The sequence below is a fragment of the Pelobates fuscus genome, chromosome 5 (assembly GCF_036172605.1).
Source record: "Pelobates fuscus isolate aPelFus1 chromosome 5, aPelFus1.pri, whole genome shotgun sequence".
Classification (NCBI taxonomy): Eukaryota; Metazoa; Chordata; class Amphibia; order Anura; family Pelobatidae; genus Pelobates; species Pelobates fuscus.
In genome coordinates, this window is record NC_086321.1 from 76,132,443 (window position 1) to 76,156,143 (window position 23,701).

At 41.6% G+C, this 23,701-nt stretch overlaps 1 protein-coding gene across 1 annotated transcript in view; it reads left to right on the plus strand.

The window, feature by feature from the left end:
• The window catches only part of C7 (complement C7), a 251,950-nt gene that overhangs the window by 219,582 nt on the left and 8,667 nt on the right, over positions 1-23,701 (plus strand). The window contains exons 12-18 of the mRNA XM_063454005.1: positions 3,916-4,144; positions 11,220-11,397; positions 15,108-15,195; positions 16,252-16,384; positions 17,130-17,325; positions 19,950-20,042; positions 21,316-21,500. Coding sequence (XP_063310075.1) covers positions 3,916-4,144; positions 11,220-11,397; positions 15,108-15,195; positions 16,252-16,384; positions 17,130-17,325; positions 19,950-20,042; positions 21,316-21,500 — 1,102 coding nt within the window. The remainder of the gene's footprint in view (positions 1-3,915; positions 4,145-11,219; positions 11,398-15,107; positions 15,196-16,251; positions 16,385-17,129; positions 17,326-19,949; positions 20,043-21,315; positions 21,501-23,701) is intronic.

A 23,701-nucleotide genomic window follows, 5' to 3' on the forward strand; every position in this document is an offset into this window, starting at 1 on the left:
TGTTGGCTTGCTGGCTGTGGCTGGCAGGCTGTGGCTTGCTGGCTGTGGCTTGCTGGCTGGCAGGCTGTGGGCTTGCTGGCTGTAAGCCTAACTGGTGGCCTGTGGGCTGGCTGGCTGGCTACTGGCCAGCCTGTGGGCTGGCTGGCTGGCCAGCCTGTGGGCTGGCTGGCTTGCTGGCTACTGGGGCACTTGTAGATTATTTAAATAAATAATCCATGCACAATAACCACTACTGCTCTGTGTAGTCGTTATGGTGCCAGGAGGGCCGGGCCCCCTTCCCAGAGTAAGTAGTCAAACCGTATAACCCCTTAAGGACCAAACTTCTGGAATAAAAGGGAATCATGACATGTGATACATGTCATGTGTCCTTAAGGGGTTAAGAACAGTTTGAAACTTACCTGGGGTCTGCTGGGATATGAGGCTGTAGTAGGGTATAGGAGCAGTGGTGCAATGTGTAAGGGGTGCAGTGTGTGTGAAAGGTTCAGTGTGTGTGAGGGGGTGTAGTGTGTGAATGTGTAGGGTGTGTGGGGCAATGTGTGTATGAGGGGGCTGTGTATGTGTGTGGCAATGTTAGTATGGGGGGCTGTGTGTGTATGGGTGGGCAGTGTATGTGTGTGTGTGTGAGGCAATGTGTGTAAATGTGTATGGTGTGTGTGGGGGCAGTGTGTGTGTATGGGGGGCAGTGTGTGAATGTGTATGGTGTGTGGGGGCAGTGTGTTTATGGGGCTAGAGTTCACTCTCACCACTGCGACCACCAGGAATCCCTGGTGGTCACAGTGTTGAGAGTGAACTCTAGCCCGTAGCTCCAGGGCTAGAGTTTACTCTCGCAAGAGCCGTAACATTGCCGTGGTAACCGCGGCAACGATCTGTGCTCGCGCAAGAAGGACCCAGAGGAGCTGCAGGCTGAGCTCCCGGGTCCTCTCTTCCTCCCTCCTCTGCCGGCTGCCCGCACGGTGCCTGCGGACAGGGGAGGGGGCAATTGCCCTCCTCTTACTCCCTCCTACCCCTCTTCTTACCCCCCTCCCCCTCTTCTTACCCCCTTCTTACTCCCACCCTCTTCTTACTCCCCCTCACTCTCTTCTTACCCCCCTTCTTACTCCCCCATTCCCCCTCTTCTTACTCCTCCCTCTTCTTACTCCCCCCTCTTCTTACCCCCCCACCCCCCTTCTTACTCCCCCTTCCTCTTTTTACTCCCCCCTCCCCCTCTTCTTACTCCTTCTTACTCCCCCCTCTCTTCTTACTCCCCCCTCTTCTTACCCCCTCCCTCTCTTCTTACCCCCCTCCCCCCTCTTTCCTCCCCCCCTCTTCTTATTCCCCCTCCCCCTTTTCTTACTCCCCCTTCCTCTTTTTACTCCCCCCTCCCCCTCTTCTTACCCCCTTCTTACTCCCCCTCCCTTCTTACTTCCCCCTCCCCCTCTTCTTACCCCTTCTTACTCCCCCCTCTTCTTACTCCCCCCTCCTCTCTTCTTACCCCCTCTCTCTCTTCTTACTCCCCTCCCTCTCTTTTTACCCCCTCCCTCTCTCTTCTTACCCCCCTCCCTCCCTCTTCTTACCCCCCTCTCTCTTCTTACTCCCCTCCCTCTCTCTTCTTACCCCCTCCCTCTCTTCTTACCCCCCATCCCTCTCTCTTCTTACCCCCTCCCTCTCTCTTCTTACCCCCTCCCTCTCTCTTCTTACCCCCTCCCTCTTTCTTCTTACCCCCCCTCCCTCTCTCTTCTTACCCCCCTCTCTCTTCTTACCCCCTTCTATCTTCTTACCCCCCTCCCTCTCTCTTCTTACCCCCCCTCCCTCTCTCTTCTTACCCCCCTCCCTTCTCTTCTTACCCCCCCGCCTCTTCTTACCCCCCTTCTCTCTTCTTACCCTGTCCTGGTTTCTGCTCTGGACCCCTTAGCATGCCATTACTTTGATGTTGGTTCACCCTGGGATAATCCTCTTTAATTGTGCAAGATTTTCCTAAGCCAGAGCACTACCAATCTCAGAATAAACTGTTGGGCTCCTCAAAGCACTTAGTGTACAATGACATGTTTTTTTTTTTTTTTAACACCCAGTCAGGAAGCCCAAACTATAGATGAAACATTACTAAGATATAAATAAACACCACCTTGACACTAAATGTAAAATAGTGCCAAGGTAAGCATTATGGAGAAAAGACTGTGTACTTCAATTAAAAATGTGTCTGATAAAATCAGATTACATTTTAGATTAAACATGACAGACACACACACAGGCCTGTAGTAACATCTTAAGGAAATGAGCATCTTAAATGTTAGAAGCGTTATAACATCACATGTCCTTATAATGGGCTTTTTTACACTGCTGATGCTAAAAGCCGCATTGTGTCTTTTCCAAACGACTTTACCCTTCCTAAATAAAGAGATAATGTCCTTGTATTTCATGGCTTTGCATCTGTTATCACATATGGTATGAATGAGTTTATCTGCATAATATAGAACTTGTCAACTTCCCTCTGGAGAGAAGAATCTTAAACAAGCAGAGATAAGCCACAAGGTGACCAAGTACTTTGTTTTGAAAGGTTTATGTTTAGGGCAGAAATGCACTTCTTAACAACTTGCAGCCTGCACCCTGCGTCTCTTCTTAATTAGGTAATTAGGTTTTAATTGCTAATGTCATAACTAGATCAATATATAGGTCGTGTACAACAATATGGAAATGTGTGTACAAAGGCATTTATAGCATTTGCAGGGGAATCAAAAGCAAACAAACATTTTAAGTATAAAAATATATATTTGTATATAATGTGTAATGTTGTCGAAAAAGGTAGTTAGTCAAATAAATAGAGCACTCAGCTAGAAAAGTAGAAAGTAGAAATATGTATATTAATGATGCTGAGTCAATGTTTTTGTCCTTAGCATAAGGTCATTTATAAGGACCTTTCATAGGAAGCAGTTTCTCGAAACCAGAGTAACGTTTGCTGTTATCTCTTTATGAGCAATTATCAGGAAAAAAAGAAAAATAACATGTACTGAACAGTTAATAACATTACAAAAATACAAGAAGCACTCAGAACTGCTTGATATAAGAATCCCAAATTTTCTGGTGTAACTTAGAAAAAAATAGCAAATAACTGCTGGTTCAGGGTTTACCCCTAAACTAGGTTTTTGGTGTAGACCCCTAAATTGGTTGACTGTTCTCAAAATAAGAAATAATGATTATGGTATGTAGCTTGATGACTGAGTGTGCAGAGAAAGTCTTTTAAACTGTGCCAGGTGGTTGCCATTAATCTGTCCATATAATGCTGATGCTTGAGAGAGATCCACAGTGGAGTCATTTGCCAGGTCAAGGTCTTTGCCAAAAATCCATCCATGAGTGCAGAGAGAGGAAAGGAGCAATCGAGAATGTCTGTTACCGAAGCCAAGGACTTTGCCAGAAATCCTTCTGCGATTGCAGAGAGAGGAGAGAGCAAACAAGAAAGCCGAATGTTCTGTTAATCGGAGCTGACGTCTTTGCCAGGAATTCATCCGTGAGGGCAGACAGAGACCAGTCTTTGTCCTGGCTGAGTCGAGGATCCATGTAGGCAGTCTTAGAAGGCAGGAGGGAACAGGGAGTGGAGTAGAATCAGCTTGCTGGGGGAATTCTAGCCACAGGAACACATGGTCGTGAATGCTAGGGATGTCTTTGGGCATGCCCAGCTACTGGGAGATAAACCAGTATATTACACCGGTTTCTATAACTGAGCCCTGAGGAGTATGCACATACAGTTTAAGTAGCCTGCTCTTTAAGGCATATCATCCAATAACTCTTATATCCCTATACCTATATTTATATAGATTTATATATATAGAATGGGACACGGAATAATGGAGCCTTTAACAATGACAACTAGTGAATGAGACATATATTCGTAGTGACTCACAGTATTTTACAATTATTCTATATTTTTTTAATTGTGTTTAGGTGACACCTTTGTATGAGCTAGTACGAGAGGTTCCATGTGCTGCTGTGAAGAGGTACTACCTGAAACGGGCAATAGAAGAGTACATGAATGAAGAAAATGCATGTAAATGCAAGCCATGTCAGAACAAAGGTGTGCCAATCGTTGTGGGAACACGTTGTGAGTGCCTCTGTAAACCATACACCCATGGGTCAGCGTGTCAACATGGAGCTTTAGTACAGGATGACGCAAGTATGATCATTGTGTTTTTATTTTCATACATGTAATGTATTCTTCTTAGAGAACAGATGTGCTGAGATATGATGGAAACTAAAAACTTGTATTTACATAACTGCCAGGCTTAGTATGATTTCCAGAAAACGAAAGTGGAAATCAACAGGGGTAAAATGGAATTTGCAGATTTATCCTAAAACAGATGAATCTCAAAATTCAGATCATTTCAAGTTTCATTAGTTTAGACTGAAATTTGAAATGTCCTAGTCACGTGCCGACAGTTCCTGATTTATTGACTAACCATGCAAAGTATTGAAGAACCTTCTCAGATTAGATGTTGGACTGAGTGCTATCAGGAATAGCTGACCTGCTAATCATTAGAATCTTCAGATGGATCTACAAGAAAATGACCTGTTTACAAGCTTTTTTGCAGCCGGGGAGAGCGATTTTACTGGATCTGACTGTACTGAATTGTGGTATCCAGTTGCCTTTGGCTTGTGATTTCATGTAAAATCTATAGAATGTCATAAATGAATGAAACAATTGGTCAATGGGAGTAACTGGGCAAAGTGACTGAAAGCCCAATATTCATACCTTTTTTTACAAGTGGCTATTATGCCAAATACAATCAAAAGTTACTTGTGTGAAAGTAGGTGTAACGGATCACCTGGCACCCCGACTGGGTACCTCCGTTGACAGAAGCTCCTAGCGCTTACCAACGACCATCAGCACTACACAGAGCACTCCACTTGACTCCTCCAGGCACTGGACGACACTCAGTCCTGCGAACTCTGGAACTGAACGGGGAATTAGCTCTAGTTGTTACAAGGACTTTCCCTGTTGAATCTCCTGTAAGCTGGAACAGCAGACACAGGAGCAAGCTTTCTTCCTGCAAGCTGGAACAGCAGACACAGGAGCAGATCTTCTTTCCCTCCAATAACAGGATGACACACAGTTTTGGAGTGTAAGCAGGAACAGAATACACTGAGGCTTAATTGCTTCTTTTATACACCTTTCCCAACAAGATTACCACCCACGTGGACCTTGTGGTACACAGGACACAAAGTTTCAACAGTCAATCAATACAGTACAGTACGGTCAGACACTCCCAGCCAAGGCACACAATCCCTCCCCTCTGCTTGTGATATAATTACTAAACACAATGGGCCAACTTAATTATCACAGGCAGAAAATATACAGTTTTTACACAATTTCTATAACTCCAAAATTATACATCACATTCGCATAAATGTACATATTCTGAACCAGCATAATTAGAGAACCAACATACTAAAAAATCATGCAAATCCGTTCAGCCGTTCGGGAGTTAGCTGGAAGTCACATTTGACCGACCGCTCGCACAATTTCATGCCCAAAACAGCTCCAGAGAATTGGGTTGAATGGCCGGTCTATTTCCCATATCAAATGTAGTTCAAACAGACGAACGCCAACCGTTCGGGCAAACGTCAATGTCCATGTGGCGTTTGTATAGGCGAACGCCGTTCGGCTACTGTTGAAGCGTCGAAGTTACATAGAAGGTAAAGTTCAGCGGTGTTCGTGCCGTCGAGTGTCCGATTTGAGTTCCATGAACTCGACGATCAAACACAGCTGAACTGCGTTTGACTAAACAAAATGGCCGCCGCCCCATGTCTGAATGTCTAATGGCGGCCACTTCGGCACTTCGGCTGCATCCGAAGTGCCATTTCAAATATACAAATCCTTTCTCATAGTAGTTAAAGGGGCAGAAGCAGTGTAACAAAATCCGATATGCCCAAATAACGCTTTTAAAGGGCAATACATCCAGGGGCCATAGTCACAGGGCAGGAGGCGGGCAAGCAGGCCCCTCCAAAAACTCATGGCAAACTCCCTTAAAAAGGGGAGTTTGTCACAGTAGGTATAGAGTATGTAAAGGTGTTATGCAGTCTGTACATAAGCTCTGTGTGACAGGCAGTGGCACTCAAAATACAAAAGGAAAAGGACACTCTGTGTTGCTTACGTTGCTCCAATAAACTTGCAATTGTCAGATGTTTCTTGTACATGGTTTGTCACCATAATACGTTTTGGGGGATAATATTAGGAGCAGCATAGGAATGATACATAATTTATTGAAGGAACACTGTAGGGTCAGGAACACAAACATGTAACACCCTATAGTGTTAAAACCATCATTTAGCTTACCTGGATCCTCCTCATTGCCCACCTCCATATAGTAAAATCTTACTTTTATTCAAGTCTACTGCTGGTGGCTCTGCCCCCGATCTGCCTGCTTGGCTGAGATCATCAGCTGTAGATACTTCTACTTGGCAATTACCATTTGTTAATAATTCTTATAATTCCCATAACAGGTTATCTACTTTAAACCTGTAAAAACACATCAATTGAGTGTGTAAATTGCTTTGCAGATAAGCTTAAAAAAATTTATAATGTAAATTTATACCGTTTTTATCTTTCACTTGGGCATTCATCCTTTATAAAAATATGTGGGAAATGTAAAGCTTTAGAAAATGAAAAGCTCATCTTCCAATATTTCACACAAGGTCTAAAATATCCCTAGTATAATGGCAAAATGCTATTTTTCTTACATAGTGACAAAAATAGATAAATAAAAATGGTAAAATACCTTACTTAGCAAAATATTTTGAAGGACCCTGAAGGCCAGGGATGGACTGGACCCCCAGGCAAAATTAGGACCTGGGCCTCCTGCAGATCGATACATTTGCTAGTGTAGATGTACCGTGTATTTGATTGTATGTGTAGGTAAAGTGAATGTATGTTTATGTGTATATCTTCACTGTGAGCCCTGGTGTAAGTGTCTGGTGTAAGTATGTCTGTGTGTAGTGGATTCAGAGTACATTTATTTACATGTTGTTGTTTATTTTTTAAATAGGGTAGTATTTGTGTAGCATGGCAGTATGTATAAGGGTGTGTGTGTGTGAATCGTGGCAATGTGTTTGTATGAGGTATGCAGGCCTCCAAATTTTGCATCTTGAATTACAAACCAGGTGTTAAAACCTACAAGCCACCTTAAAGGAACACTATAGTGTCAGGAATACATATGTGTATTCCTGACACTATAGGTTTAAAATAGCAGCTTTGGTCCTCGGCCCCTCTTACTCGCCCTATTAAAAAGGTGATTTACTTACCTTTTTTCCAGCACCGCCTGGGTCTCCTCATGGCTGGCCCCACCCCACTCCGTCTCCTTGGCTGAGATCATAAAATTAGTTGATCTCAGCCAATCCAATGCCTTTCTATAGGAAAACACTGGAAGGCAATTGCACAATGCGTGGCAAAACACCATCCTGCACCAATCAGCATCTCCCCATAGAGATGCTTTGAATCAATGCTTCTCTATGAGGAGCGTTCACAATGGGCAGCACTGACCCAGGAAGCATTGCTAGTGGCCGTCTGAGTTACTGCCACTAGATGTGTTCCTGCGCAGTGTTCACATTAAAAAGCCTGCTGGGACAGGCAGTAGACACCAGAACAACTACATTAACCCGTTGACTATAGTGTCCCTTTAACTGCTTATGTTTTTATTTTATTTTTAAATCAAGTAGTGGGTGCAGGGGGCTAGGGGTGTAGTGGTTGCAGGGGGTAGGGGCTGTAATGGGTACAGGGGCTGTAGCAGGTTCAGGGATTATAGGGGCTCTAGAGAGTACCTGTGGGTAGGGGCTGTAGTTGGTGCAGGGGGTAAAAGGGCTGTATAGGGTGCCTGAGGGGTAGGGGCTCTAGTGGGTGCAGGAGGGGTAGGGGCTGTAGTGTGTGCAGGGGGTAGAGGCTGTAGTGGGTGCAGGGGGGTAGAGGATGTTGTGGGCATGGACGTCTGCAGGAATTTTTCCAGGGGGGGGGCATAATTGTAATGACATCTATGCTTGGCCCCTTTTTGACAGTGTCATGAAGGGGAGGAGCATAGTCATTATCACATAAAGCCAGGGTGAATAGCGTTTTCACAACTATGGTGTCAGGAATACATGTTTGTATTCCTGACACTATAGTGTTCCTTTAAGCAAATTAAAGGAACATTCTGGTCACCATAACAACTTCATCTAAATGAAAATACTATGATGCCAGGAAGCCCCTGGGTGCTCTTTCCTTTAAGGAGCTAAACTGCTCTCAAATGGTTTAACCCCAAAGGCTTCCTCCAGCTCCAGGTCCCTCAGTGGTATTTGGCATCTGAAACGGAGTGTCAGGAAGTGCAGATTGACGTCAGGCATGGGTGCCGCTGATTGGCTAGAGTTGACAGTTGACGCTCTAAGCCAATCGCTAGTTCCAGGGTCATCATTTTTTAAAAACTTTTTTATGAATGGGGAGCTACTGATTGGCTTAGAGTGCCAGCTGACCGCTCTAGCCAATCAACAACACCCCTACCCAGCGGCACTATTTGCTTCCTAACAGTCATTAAATAAAAGTGAACACATTAACACTGGTATTTTTTTTTACCTGGGGAGATGAGAAGGTCCAGAGTTTCCCTGCCAGCCCCAGGTACCAAAGCCTTATGATGTGGTGTCCAGAAGAAAAAGTGGAGGGTTCACTTCATTTGTCCTTCCTGCTCCAATCTCCTTTTCTACTTCTTCATTTGACACAGTCTGCTTTTTCTTCTGACACTTTCTTCTATATTTGGCTCCTTCTGCTCCTTTACCTTTCTGCTCCTTTCTGCTTATTTTGCGCCCTTCTGCTCCTTTCTCATTCTGATTCCTTTCTGCTTCTTGCAGACCCTTTCTGCTCCTTCTCCTACTTTAGCTTTGTGCTCCTTCTGATTCTTTCTGCTCCTTTACCTTTGTGCTCCTTCTGCCCCTTCCTGCCCCTGCTCCTTGCATACCCTTCCTGCTCCTTGCTGCTCCTGCTCCTTGCAGACCCTGCTCCTTGCAGACCCTTCATGCTCCATGCTGCCCCTGCTCCTTGCAGACCCTTCCTGCTCCTTGCTGACTCTTCAGTTAGGCCCACCCCACCCCCCATGCCTCACTTGCCTAATCTATAGGCTGCCCCCCCATGCCTCACTTGCCTAATCTATAGGCTGCCCCGCCATGCCTCACTTGCCTAATCTATAGGCTGCCCCCCCATGCCTCACTTGCCTAATCTATAGTCTGCCCCCCCATGCCTCACTGGTCTAATCTATAGGCTGCCCCCCCATGCCTCACTTGCCTAATCTATAGGCTGCCCCCCATGCCTTACACCCCTAATATATAGGCTGCCCCCCATGCCTTACTCCCCTATTATATAGGCTGCCCCCCATGCCTTACTCCCCTAATATATAGGCTGCCCCCCCATGCCTTACTCCCCTAATATATAGGCTGCCCCCCATACCTTACTCCCCTAATATATAGGCTGCCCCCCATACCTTACTCCCCTAATATATAGGCTGCCCCCCATGCCTTACTCCCCTAATATATAGGCTGCTCCCCCATGCCTTACTCCCCTAATATATAGGCTGCCCCCCATGCCTTACTCACCTAATATATAGGCTGCCCCCCATGCCTTACTCCCCTAATATATAGGCTGCCCCCATGCCTTACTCCCCTAATATATAGGCTGCCCCCCATGCCTTACTCCCCTAATATATAGGCTGCCCCCCATGCCTTACTCCCCTAATATATAGGCTGCCCCCATGCCTTACTCCCCTAATATATAGGCTGCCCCCATGCCTTACTCCCCTAATATTTAGGCTGCTTCCCATGCCTTACTCCCCTAAAATATAGGCTGCCCCCATTCCTTACTCCCCTAACATATAGGCTGCCCCCCCATGCCTTACTCCCCTAATATATAGGCTGCCCCCCCATGCCTTACTCCCCTAATATATAGGCTGCCCCCACATGCCTTACTCCCCTAATATATAGGCTGCCCCCCATGCCTTACTCCCCTAATATATAGGCTGCCCCCATGCCTTTCTCCCCTAATATATAGGCTGCCCCCCCATGCCTTACTCCCCTAATATATAGGCTGCCCCCATGCCTTACTCCCCTAATATATAGGCTGCCCCCATGCCTTACTCCCCTAATATATAGGCTGCCCCATGCCTTACTCCCCTAATATATAGGCTGCCCCCCATGCCTTACTCCCCTAATATATAGGCTGCCCCCCATGCCTTACTCCCCTAATATATAGGCTGCCCCCCATGCCTTACTCCCCTAATATATAGGCTGCCCCCCATGCCTTACTCCCCTAATATATAGGCTGCCCCCCATGCCTTACTCCCCTAATATATAGGCTGCCCCCCATGCCTTACTCCCCTAATATATAGGCTGCTCCCCCATGCCTTACTCCCCTAATATATAGGCTGCCCCCCATGCCTTACTCCCCCAATATATAGGCTGCCCCCCATGCCTTACTCCCCCAATATATAGGCTGCCCCCCCATGCCTTACTCCCCTAATATATAGGCTGTCCCCCGTGCCTTACTCCCCTAATATATAGGCTGCCCCCCATGCCTTACTCCCCTAATATATAGGCTGCCCCCCCATGCCTTACTCCCCTAATATATAGGCTATTTAAACCCCCCCCACCCCATCCCTCACTTACCTGATCTGTAGGCTGTCTCTGGCTGCATGTGTTGCTCCACTGAGGTTTCAATCAGCAGAGAGAAGCAGGGATAGATGCAGCTTCCTATTCCTGTCTCTCTCCATATGCGCCGGTATTGCAGTTCATTTTAAATCTCACACGAAAATTAGCAGAACAAGCTGAAAAATCCAGGGGGGGGGGGGGGCAAGTGCCCCCCTGCAGACGCCCATGGTTGTGGGTTCAGTGGATAGGGGCTGTAGTGGATGCAGGAGGGATAGGGCTTTAGTGGGTGCGGGAGGGGGGGTGTAATGGGTACAGGAGGGGTAGGGACTGTAGTGGATGCAGGGGGTAGAGGATGTTGTAGAAAAATACATAGCAGAAAAAAATAAAAAAATGTGTATCAATTTTTAATGTCACACAATAGTGAAAACATACAAATATTTTCATAATAATTTTGATAACCTAAATCATTATAAAAGTAATAAAGTATTTTTGGGATACTTTGGAGTGCCTGGATTACTTTCTACAGTTCTACTTATAGTGATGCTTAATGTGATAGAGCTTGTTAAAGTTCTTCAATAATGTCTTTGCCTTTCTAGGAGTCGTTGATGGAAGCTGGAGTTGCTGGTCCTCATGGAGTTCCTGTGCAAGTGCATCGGGAAGAAGAGTAAGAAATCGAGTATGTAATAATCCATCTCCTAGCGGTGGTGGGAAGAAATGCATTGGCGATTCCATAGAGTCCGAGAAGTGTGAAGATGATGACCTCTTACATTATCGGTACAATTCTTTGGGATATACATTTGTGGGGTGGCTGGAAAATAGTGAATCTGATAACATAAAACTGGGTTTGTTTGGAATAAGCAAATCAGGGCTGCCATCAGAAATGTTGGGGCCCCTGACACAGTTCAAAGTCATGGCCCCCCCGGACCTGAGTCTGCCCCCGGGGCCCATTCTGAGTACGCCCACAAGGATGCCCTGTCTGTGTGGTGTGTAAATGGATACAGATTGCACATTTGTATAATGGATGTAGTTTTGTGTGTTTTGGATAAAGTGTGTGTTTATGTAGTGAATGCAGAGTGTGTTTGTGTTGTGGTTTTAATGTGTGTATGGTGAATACTGTGTGTGTTTGTGTTGTGGTTTTAGTGTGTGTATCGTGAATGCAGTGTGTCTTTGTATTGTAGTTTTAGTGTGTGTATGGTGAATGCAGTGTGTGTTTGTGTTGTGGTTTTAGTGTGTGTATGGTGAACGCAGTGTGTGTTGTGGTTTTAGTGTGTGTATAGTGAATGCAATGTGTGTTGTGGTTTTAGTGTGTGTATAGTGAATGCAGTGTGTGTTTGTATTGTAGTTTTAGTGTGTGTATGGCGAATACAGTGTGTGTTTGTGTTGTGGTTTTAGTGTGTGTATGGTGAATGCAGTGTGTGTTTGTGTTGTAGTTTTAGTGTGTATATGGTGAATGCAGTGTGTGTGTTGTAGTTTTAGTGTCAGTATGGTGAATGCAGTGTGTGTGTTGTGGTTTTAGTGTGTGTATGGTGAATGCAGTGTGTGTGTTGTAGTTTTAGTGTGTGTGTGGTAAATGCAGTGTGTTGTGGTTTTAGTGTGTTTATGGCAAATGCAGTGTGTGTGTTGTGGTTTTAGTGTGTGTATCGTGAACGCAGTGTGTGTTGTGGTTTTAGTGTGTGTATGGTGAATGCAGTGTGTGTGTTGTGGTTTTAGTGTGTGCATGGTGAATGCAGTGTGTGTGTTGTGGTTTTAGTGTGTGTATGGTGAATGCAGTGTGTGTGTTGTGGTTTTAGTGTGTGCATGGTGAATGCAGTGTGTGTGTTGTGGTTTTAGTGTGTGTATAGCGACTGCAGTGTGTGTGTATAATGATTGCTGTGTGTGTTTGTGTTGTGGTTTTAGTGTGTGTATAGTGATTGCAGTGTGTGTTTGTGTTGTGGTTTTAGTGTGTGTAAATGTGTAAAATTGGGGGGAGGGGGTGTTTACATCTATTTAACACACAATTGTATTCCCCCCTCCCTGCTTCTTACCTGACTAAGGAGGGGGGAGATTGCATCCCTGGTGGTCCGGTGGTATGGTGGGGGGAGCCAGCCGCTGTACAATGAAGACGGGGGTCAGCCAGCACCATATTAACTTTCCAGCAGCTCCTGTGTCTATAACTCTCGCGAACTGTGCCTGCATGCCACGCAGAGTGTTGCCATGGTAACCCGTGACAACGCTCTGCGGGCCGCGGAGCTCGCGAGAGTTACAGACACAGGAGCTGTTGGAAAGTTAAGATGGTGCTGTCTGACCCCCGTCTACATTGTAGTCTAGTGTTAATCAGCAACTATTTACCCAATGCTTTGGCAGAGCAACCAAGCAGAATATTTTGATGTTAAAATAAGCCTGAAGCAAGTAATATTAAAACTTTTGGTGGGGTTTATATTCATAACTTTGCTAATTTAAATACAAATAGAATATATTAAATGTTTACTGATGTCTTAACTCCTTACAATTCAATGATGGTAACTTCCATTGTACTAATTTGGATTATATTCTAAAATAGAATAACCCACTCATTTAAAGGAACACTATAGTGTTTAGAATATAAAAATGGAATCCTTTCACTAAAGTGCTGGAGTGGCTGTTTAGGTGACAACCCCCTTCAGATTGCAGTGAAAAGGTAGTTAACATAACTTCTCTCCATCGCCTTGGCGGTCTCGCAGCAGCCAGGCCACGGCTCCATGGCTGAGATAATCAATCATGATGATCTTAGCCAATCTATATTTCCCATAAGAAAGCTTTTGGAGGCTACTGATATTGTCCAAAGGTGCCACTGGTTCTTGATAGATTAAGCAAAGCCAAGATGCCCTCCTATGCATAAAACCAAAATATATTGAACATAAAAGCAAAGCTGACAGTTTGGTCCGTGCAACCTACAGTATTTTATAATCAAGCAGAGAATTAAAATAATTTCTCATCCATCCATTCATTCAACATCATTGAAATCTGAATGCCTTTTATTCGGACATCTGAGACTTTGTACTGTTAGAGTAACGAGATGATCTAAGGGAGGGAGAAAAGATAATCCATTGGAAAAACCAATGTATTACTATGTTCCCATAAACAGAACAATAAGTGTTCCTTTTAACAGAAACATGTTGTATCTGCTAATAAAACGTAAACACACAGCCTACATCTGCTAATATTTATCCTTCCTAAATGTCATGTATTCTAAGTATTGCTCACCTGTTTGGTGACTGTAATTGTCACGGAGGCACAATCTGGACTTTGACTTTGTAAATCAGTCAATGCACAATGAATGTGGGAGTTTATTACATTTGCATATCAGGAAAAATAATTCAAAGGTTACTTGTTTTATCCCAAAGACCTTTGGCAGCTGTGCTGAACCATTCATTTTCAGAGCTGCCACATTCATGCATTATTCCTCATTAACGCGGCTACATTTCCCTAGTGCTAATTCAGTAATTTATCAAAACTGCTTCATGTCTATGGAAAAAACAAAACGGAAGGAGAATTAATTTATTTTATTTTAATTTATTTTAAAGCAGTCCTAGAAAAAACAAAAAACAAAACCTTGTAAATAATAATAGTTATGCATTTGAATTTTCTAACATTCTTTGAATGGGCTTATGCAATTCGTAAAGGAAATGATCGCAGTTTTTTTTTATTGCGATATGTATATATATATGTATATACATATATATATATCTAGATGAATTAATATATATTTCTCCCTTGTACTATATAAACTATGTTAATATGGATTCTGTCAAATCCATCAAGTAAAATCAATATACCAGATCTCTAAAATGTCAGCTAACATCGGATTAAGACAAATCTTCATCTTTTTTTTATGATAAGATAATTTTCAGTCAAAGGAGAAAATCATTTCCAGAGATGACAAGTTTACCGTTTATGGGATTAGGAATGCTGGAATGGCAATCGATGATAAATTGATAAGAGTTATGCAGATATTTATTTTCGGATTGTACGAATTAACTGTATCAATGGACTCCTATAATAAAGAGAGAAATGTTTGGATATTTTATAGAAGCAAATCAGAGGCAAATTATCACAATATAGATTTCTATATAATTACACTATGTTTTGGTGTCAAATAAACAGTACATTTTTTCAAAGTGTGTTATTTACCAAACAATGGAATGTTCAAAACATAGACCAAAAATACCAATCGTAAAATATAGTTGAACAGGAAAAATAAATGTAGTGATTTGGGACAAAATTTTAGTATTCAGTTTGTTTATGTTCACTGGGCTTCACTGTTTAATAAATTGTTTTCAAACTTCTTATTTATTTCCCCTATATCCTCAGAAGGGATCATGCAAGGCATTAAACATGCTCAAGTATGTGACCGGTTTATTGCAATAATTCTAACGTTAAAAGCATTCACGGATATAGAAAGAGGCATAATGTAAAAACATGCATTTTTCCCTATTAACTTTTTTTCATGTTTTATTTTTTTGTAGAATGGTAGAACCACACTGTTTTGAAGTGTCACTAGAACATACAGCATTTTGCCAACCTCCTCCTCCTCTTGAAAATGGACATTTTCAGGTATTGTAAAAATCTAATAATTAATCAGTTTCTATTTCTTTCATCTTCTCTAACATTCTCATCTACCTTTATTTCACTCATAGGGTTATTCACTAAAGAGAGAATTGTCGGAATTCAAAATGAATTTCAAATTTAATGTCAAAGTAGCTGAACTGAGAGCATAGTTGATTTAGATATGAGCTATTTTGGCCTTAAATTTGAAATTCACTTGGAATTCACTTTGAGTCCCTAACATTTTGTCTCATTTTAGTAAATAACCCTCTCAGTCTCTTTTCGATTAGAGATTACCGAGACTTCTAGTTTCCTCTGTATCCTCTTATCCTTTCTCTCTCTCTCTGACTCGAGAGTACATACCCTTGAGCACTATTTAGACAATGTCCCCCCTTTCTTCCTAGTCTGTATTTTTGTTTACTCTACCCCTTAGAAGATAGGGCCTCCTTCCCTATGAGTGTTTTGGTCGTCCTCCTGTCTAGGACCCCTATCCTTTTGAGGGTCCTTCCTCTGTTATTTGTCGCTAGTTTGAGGGTTACCCCTCGGTTTAGGAGGCAGGCGTCACTTTGAGACAAGTCACCTGTCCTTGATTCTTGCTTGGACATCTGAATTGCGCTCCTGTTGAGTGACTTCTTCTCTCTTTCCACATAGTGACTTCTTCTCTCTTTCCACATATATAACTAATACACTGGCACAGGAATACACAGCACGTTAAGTCACTGTGGAGAAACCAGTTTCACAAATAGAAAAGTTGAAAGATTACAACTTGTGTTTTTTTTTTTTGTTTTTTTTTTATCTTTGCATCCTATGAGTTTAATGACCAAAGAAAGTAGGCATATTGAGAAGCTATTTTAGTAACTCTATACAACACTTGTGGGGTTATCCATTATATTTGGACCAGCTGGTAAAACAATTGAGTTTTGCAGAATGTTTTCACTTTGTCTGTTTTGCTTTAAAATTAGCATTGTCTTTGATAATTCTCTGCTATTGCTGGTTTAGCAAATAAATATTTCACCAGGGGTTTTACCTTCCCAGTAACATCTCTGGTTTGTGTTCTCTTTACAGGACACTGGATCCTCATTTCATGTTGGGAAACGCATTACTTACACATGCAATGAAGGGTATTCCCTGGTTGGTGATTCTATTGCAGAATGCAAAAAAGACCTTACGTGGCACATTGAACCCATACATTGCAAACGTGAGTGTAACTTGCCTTTTTGTAAATTGTCAGGTTTTGTAAATCGTCAGGTATCCTTTAATAATAAATCCATCACCTTGAGTTCAATGTATAGCTCTTTACCTTGTCCTGGTCCAAGGACACTGTGTGTTTTAAAGATTTTATTTTCCAGTGTTTGCGAGGTGGTAGATTCATGAGTGGGCCAGGATTTTCAGCGACATTTATTCCAACTCTAGGATATGTAATTAGGCAGCAGGAACTCTGGTGAACCTGAAGAACAGTTAAATCATAAATTTGTGTCAAGAGGCAAATTGGGGTTGAACATCACATGGCCACAGAAATACAAAGTGACACCTTGTGTACAGAGGATAATTTTCACTGCCCCATAATACCAAAGCATATAACGTCCCTCTTATTGTCTTCAAAGTGCGCTGAAGCCCTGCATAACCCACAAGTTCTTGAAAGACTAGTTGCCTGTACTAGTTAATTATAAACCATTGAAAACCCAACAACAGCTTCCAGCTAGTTGGACAACCAATTTGTGGCTGCAGCAATTGTAGCACAAAAACCTGAAAATAAAAGTAATAGAATTTGTATATATTTTTTCTAGGCTAGGGAATGACACATAACTCGATCAGTTAGAACATATTAAACATTTATGGGAACTAAGACATAGGAAACCATTAAGCACACATAATGTGGGTGTTAAATGCATATAATTTTTAAAAAATATGTAATTGCTTTATAATATTTTTATTTCTTATAGGAATTATGTGCCCTTATCCACTTTTTCCATATAATATTATTAGTGATTCAAAGAAGTCAGCTTACCAGGTTGGAGATAAAATAGGGATCTCGTGTCCATCAGGATTTGAATTAGATGGTCCTAATAGCTTTTTGTGCCGATCCAGTCTCAGCTGGTATCCTGATACCCAAGGTGTTCAGTGTAAAAGAAAAGGCAAGTAATTCAAACTCTGATTAAGATTCATCATTCTGTTATTTGTTGTGTAATTCATATTAACTCATAACCTTCTACTAGTGAAGCTTGTAGAGTACTCATGGATGTCCACCTCTGAATATAAGTAGGGTTATTTATCAAAGTGTTCTAAAAAGTGGTGGTTACATTCTGTCATGATGTTGATCATATTTATTAAAGTGACCTAAAAAAATTACCTAACATTTCAGCTTTCACAGACATTTCTGATGCAGAAGTCCCTCAAATTTATAGTGGTGGAATAATTACACCACTTTTCTGTTGGGAAAAAGTGATGGAAATATTCATTACTCTATTGCGTGAAAAGAGGTACATATTCAAAACTGACTGCTATGGCACAAAAAGCAACAGAAGAAAAAAACTAAACCAGATTTAATAAATTGTGCCCATAAAATTCACTGAAATATTGATTAGATGGAAAAGTGTTGGTGACACTTTGATAAATCTCCAATATTGTGTTCTTTCACAGCCAGACTTAGTATAAGCATTAATCACTGTGGCGAAACCGACCTCGCCACGTGTCCTTGGAGGGGGCTGCTTGCCCGCCTCTTGCCTTTGGACTATGGCCCTGGGAGATTGGGCTCTTTTACAAAACGTATTCGGCCCTAACAGAGTGCATGTCACTCATTCTGGCCCTTTAAACACAGTGGGGCCATTCCGTACTTGCCCTGTGTGAGCAGTGATACCCCCAGATAGCTATGCCATGGAGCCTATTCATATAATGAAAGACTATGGGAAAGACTTTGGCTCCATGGCAATTAAACTGTATTTGTGTGGTCTGCGTGCCATTCACCTAATAATGTGCATGCAGACCTGAGCTATCTGGGGATATGTTACATGTCTGTGTTTAATGTATAAAAAGTAACTTTATATATTTTAAAACATAATCCTGTATTTAGGTCCCCACATGTGTAATGGAGTTTTGTCTTTGACCGGGGAGATAATTGGATTACTTCTCCAATTATCTCCAGGGCAGAAGGGAGGAAGCCAGGATGCATTGTGGGGATGTTTTACTTTTACTGTTTGAGCCAGATTAAAATACTGCCAGCCAGGGGGAACAAAAGATACTTTTACTAACTTTTGAACCCCTGGTCTGATTCATGCCATTTTTTAATATGTCGTTCCCCTGAATGGATTGATTGTGGATATGTATTTTTATGTGAATATGATGTATGGTTTTAAAGTTACAGAGTATGTGTGGAAACTGTATTTTTACAGTATGTAATAATTATGTTAATTGCTTATCTGAGGGGAGGGGATGTGTGGGTTGTACTGTTACTTGATTGGTTGTTTTATGCATCCCCCTGGGTGTGTCCTGTATGTGCACAACTGTAATAAAAAGCAGGCTGGGTGTTCCAGACCTGAGATTCTGCTTGACCCTCAAACCGATGTGTCGTCTCGTTTTTGGGGGAATTGGATTGTATGCTGACTGCCAGGAGTGTAAGCGGATTGTATGCTTTTCCTGTTCGGCTGATTCCAGGGTTCGTGTGTTTCCAGTTCGGGAGTTTCCAGAATTCGTACAGTTTGCAGTTCGGGAGATTGGTGATTTCTGTAGCTGCTGGTCTATGGAAAAGGGGGATATCGCCTAAACTGGGTTTTATCCTCTTGTAAGTGAAACGGCCCGTTACAATCACTAAGTAAACTAACTTGTTTTGGAGCTACCACAAACACTTTAGTCTAACTACCCTAAGGATTATCACAAATGATGCAATTACATTTCATTTTCATAATACATGCATATTTTTTTGTCTGGAAATTAGATTAAATTAAACATCCAACTGAAATAGCCAACATAAAATATAAAAATGGACCATTATGTTACCATATACATTGGTCAGCCACAACATTAAAACCACCTGCCTAATAACGTGTAGGTTCCCCTCGTGCTGTCAAAACAGCTCTGGTGCATTGAGGACTAGTCGCCACAAGACCTCTGAATGAGTCCTGTGGTATCTGGTATCAGATCCTTTAAGTCCTACAAGTTGCAAGGTGAGCCTCCATGGACTGAATTTGTTGTTAAGCAAATCGCACAGATGCTCAATCAGATTGAAATCTGTGGAATTTAAAGGCCAAGGCAACACCTTGAACTCTTTGTCATGTTCCTCAAACTATTCCTGAACAATTTTCCATTGTGGCAGAGCGCATTATTCTGCATGAAAAAGATCACTGCTATCAGTGAACACTTTTGCCTTGAAAGAACATTGTCCAGAGAAAACACTGCCTCCGCCGACCTTCTTAGTTCCCATAGTACTTCCTTCTGCCAACTCTTTCCCAGATAAACGATGCACATGCACCCGGTCATCCACTAGGCCCAAAATAAAACATGAACCATCAGACCATGCAACCTTCTTGCTCCATGTCCGGTTCTGATGCTAACATCCTCATTGAAGGTGCTTTCATAAGTTTAAAGGTCATCATAGGCACTCTGGCCAGTCTGCGGCTACACAAATCATCATGTGTCTTTCTTATGTTATTTAACCTGCCTGTTTGCATCTGCAGTCGTTACCAACCCTATTTAAATGATGCACAATACCTTTTACTAAGCCTCTTCTGTTTATTTAATAACATTATATTCTATTTGATTACAGTTAGTGGAGTGACACCCAAAACACCTGGACCTAAATGCCAGCCATGGGAAAAAATCCAAGATTCAAAATGCACTTGTAAAATGCCATATGAATGCGGGTAATGTAATGATTAATTTGCTATTTTCTGTTGTTTACAGCAACGAGAGACAGATATGATTTAAATGTATTTTTTCTTAGCAGTGAATTTGTATCTCTAACGAGATCTAAACCCAAGCAATTTATAAGGAAAACAACATTCAATAAGTTGCAAATCTTGATCTTAAAACAATTTACAAACTGTGCTTAAAGTTAAATTGGATAATATTTTCATAAACTTTTCAATCATATACCGTTTTTGGAAAAAATCAACATGCATAATACATATATACATAGTATATAGGTGTGCTGTTAAAATGTCACAATTAAAATTAAGCTCTTTAAACTACAATATATTTGTGCTTAGAGCTGATTAAAAATGCATCCAAGGTTAAGTTAAAGAAAATCTACAGTGCCAGGAAAACAAAAAATGGGAAAACTGATGGAATCAAATGATGAGATTTATCAAGGCAAAACAGGTGCTATTCTGGTTCAAAACTGCTAAGACATTTAATGAGCAATCACCATGGAAACCAATAGAATGTCATTATTTAGCAATTTGCACAAGAATAAAATCTGTTTTTGACTTGATAAATCTCCTCTAAAAATAGGGGCAAGCACCTCAATATAAAGGAGTTGACGCAATTCTAATAGCTGTAAAATTTATACCCAAATTCCTTCCATATATTTACAACATATCCCTATGAATGTGAAAGAATTGTTATTCTGTATTATCTATAATCTCTTAATATCCCTTAAAAGAACACTATAGCGTAAGGAATACAAATGGTTAATTAACCATTTATTTGCTTACCTTTGCTCCCTCGGTGCTGGTGACCTCTCCTCCTCAATTGACGTCAGCTCCCGAGTGGTGGCGAATGCGCATGAGCGGCCAGCGCATTCAAACCCGCCCATAAGAAAAGCATTACTTAATGCTTTCTTATGGGGATCTTTTTTGACGCTGGCGGTCTGTGAGGACCAATAAGTGCGATTTACTGTAAATCAGGGAGACAGCAACTAGCGGCTGGATTAACCCTGCAGTGTAAACATATCAGTTTCATTGAAACTGCTATGTTTTCAGCTGCAGGGTTAAAACTAGGGGGACCTGGCACCCAGACCACTTCATTGGGCTGAAGTGGTCTGGGTGCCTATAGTGGTCCTTTAATATTTTATGCATAATTAGCAATGCTTTTTACCATGTTGAAGCAAAATCAGTATATTTGCTTTTGAGGCAAAACCTGCAACCAATAGAGTTTTTTATGAGATATGCACATTAAAAATGATTTATCTTTTAGACCTTCACTTGATGTGTGTGCCATTGATGGAAGAAACAAGAAAAATGTTCCACTTACAGTTTGTAAAATGAATGCTCTGACATGTCTGGGAAGGACGTATACTCTGACTGAAGCTGCAAACTGTAAATTCCCAGAGGCATCTGAAACACCATGTTACTCCTGTAATCCTGAGGACGTTTGTTCAGGTATAAGGGTTTCCTTAAGTACAATGGGTATGCCACCATAGATGTCAATTCTGCATATGTACACAGAAACACACTCACACAGAAACACTGAAAGAGATACATGCATAATGGCGCACACACACGCGCACAGTGACACCATCATACACAGATGCATACACACAGTTACACATAGTGACACATTGACATATCCAGAGGTACACAAAGTTACACACACACACACAGAAATAGGAAAAGAACACAAATATTTCTAGTGACCTTATTGTGCCCCGTGAGGCAGCTACACTGGCTACACTACTGGTAGTTCCATTTTTGCTTGGACATGAGCCAAAAGCAAAGGAAAGTCCTGGCAAATTTGTGACAGTTAACAACTATGTACAGACATCAACTGAGCTGACTATTCATTTCAAGTATTTATTTCAGACATACAGTGCTTGTAATATACCATTATGAATGAAGCTATAGACATGAAAGTAAAAATAACAACCATGCTGATGATCTAATACATTTATATACATTTGCATCTGTTGTGGAGTAGAGATATTCCAGCTGTACAATTTAGCCAAATGGAGAACCAGTCAATATAGGAATATCTTACTAGTGCAAGCTGGTCTACAAAGGAAGGTGCAGCACTGCCCCCCCCTCTCCCTGGATTTCCTTGAAATAAAAAAACAAAAAACAAAACAACTAAAAAAGCAGGTTAATGCTGCGTATGTTGTGTCTGTCATTAATTTTGCAGTTCCCTACATTTGACTCATTGATGGTTGGAGTAGTTGCTAAGTGGCTGAGCAACTGATCATGTCGCCCTGTTGCCCCATTACAGACCCCAGTGACATGCTTAGTCTGCTCTACGACTTCTGATGTCACTCATTGGCTTTGCATTGGCAATCAGATCCTAGACAGTCCTTCATATTGTCATGTCTTCTCAGGCTTTATATTGGTAACAGCATCAAGGGATGGACTTGGACCAAGTGTTTGTTAATTCCTGTATATATAGGTTCATGGTGTTGAACAGGTGAACATATGTGCTTTTTCAATTTTTAGAGACAACTGAAAAAGTAGTTGTATATGTTTTACGTTGGTGAGCTAAGGCTTGGCTAGGGAGCAGTGACTATATATTATTTAGGATAGGTATTGGATCAGCGCTGAGTGATCTAATAGGACTGGGAACAAATGAAAAGCTGCAACCTATGGGTATGAGGTTCCCTCTAATAACCTCAAAGTGAAATGGCAAAAAACACAATAATAGGTCGCGCTAACTACAAATAAATGAGTAATAACAATGTAAAATAAATAAATAAAAAGATAAAATAGAACAAAATCTAAAGGACACAAAGGAGAGGAATAAAAATATAAATATTAATATAAATCCACTTGCACACACTCTGACGGTGAGGAATGGAACAGTTATAACGAATAGTTCCAATACTTTCTAGTCTGCTGGTATATTCCAATAAATTAGTGGAAGGCTTGATATGTAGGGATTTCCAATGAAGAAAAAAGGATCCTCTAATTCATGGGGTGTCTTGACTCCGTGATATACATGGAAAGACAAAGCAGAGAAACTCCAATAGTGCAAACTGAGGACCAATAGGAGCAGGATAAGTATAGGGGAGGTAAATTACTCACCTCTTATTGAGCATAAACTAGCTCAAGTATAGTAAGCATTCAGTGGCGTCTGCCCCCCACTGGCGGGATAAGGTGAAGATAATTCCTCGGTATAAAAGAAGGGGGAGAAAAAACAACCAAATATAGTGCTCACTGTAGATATAATAAAAATAAGTTTAAACAGTAAAAATGCAGGTACTCACATATGGATGAGCAGGATATACTGCTCAATCTATTCGTTTGGGTGGTATAGTCCCCACCTAGGATTCTTTAGCAGGTATCAGCTTCACAGTAGTATAGGACCAGGTAAAATAAATAAATAAATAAAAAGAAAGGATATATGGCAAAATAATTCTAGGTTAAGCCAATATGCCTTTAATAAGATAATAAATATATAAAAACAGCCAAAACGCGTTTCGCCACACAGGGCTTTATCAACTGGCAATGATTGCCAGTTGATAAAGCCCTGTGTGGCGAAACGCGTTTTGGCTGTTTTTATATATTTATTTTATTAAAGGCATATTGGCTTAACCTAGAATTATTTTGCCATATATCCTTTCTTTTTATTTATTTATTTATTTTACCTGGTCCTATAC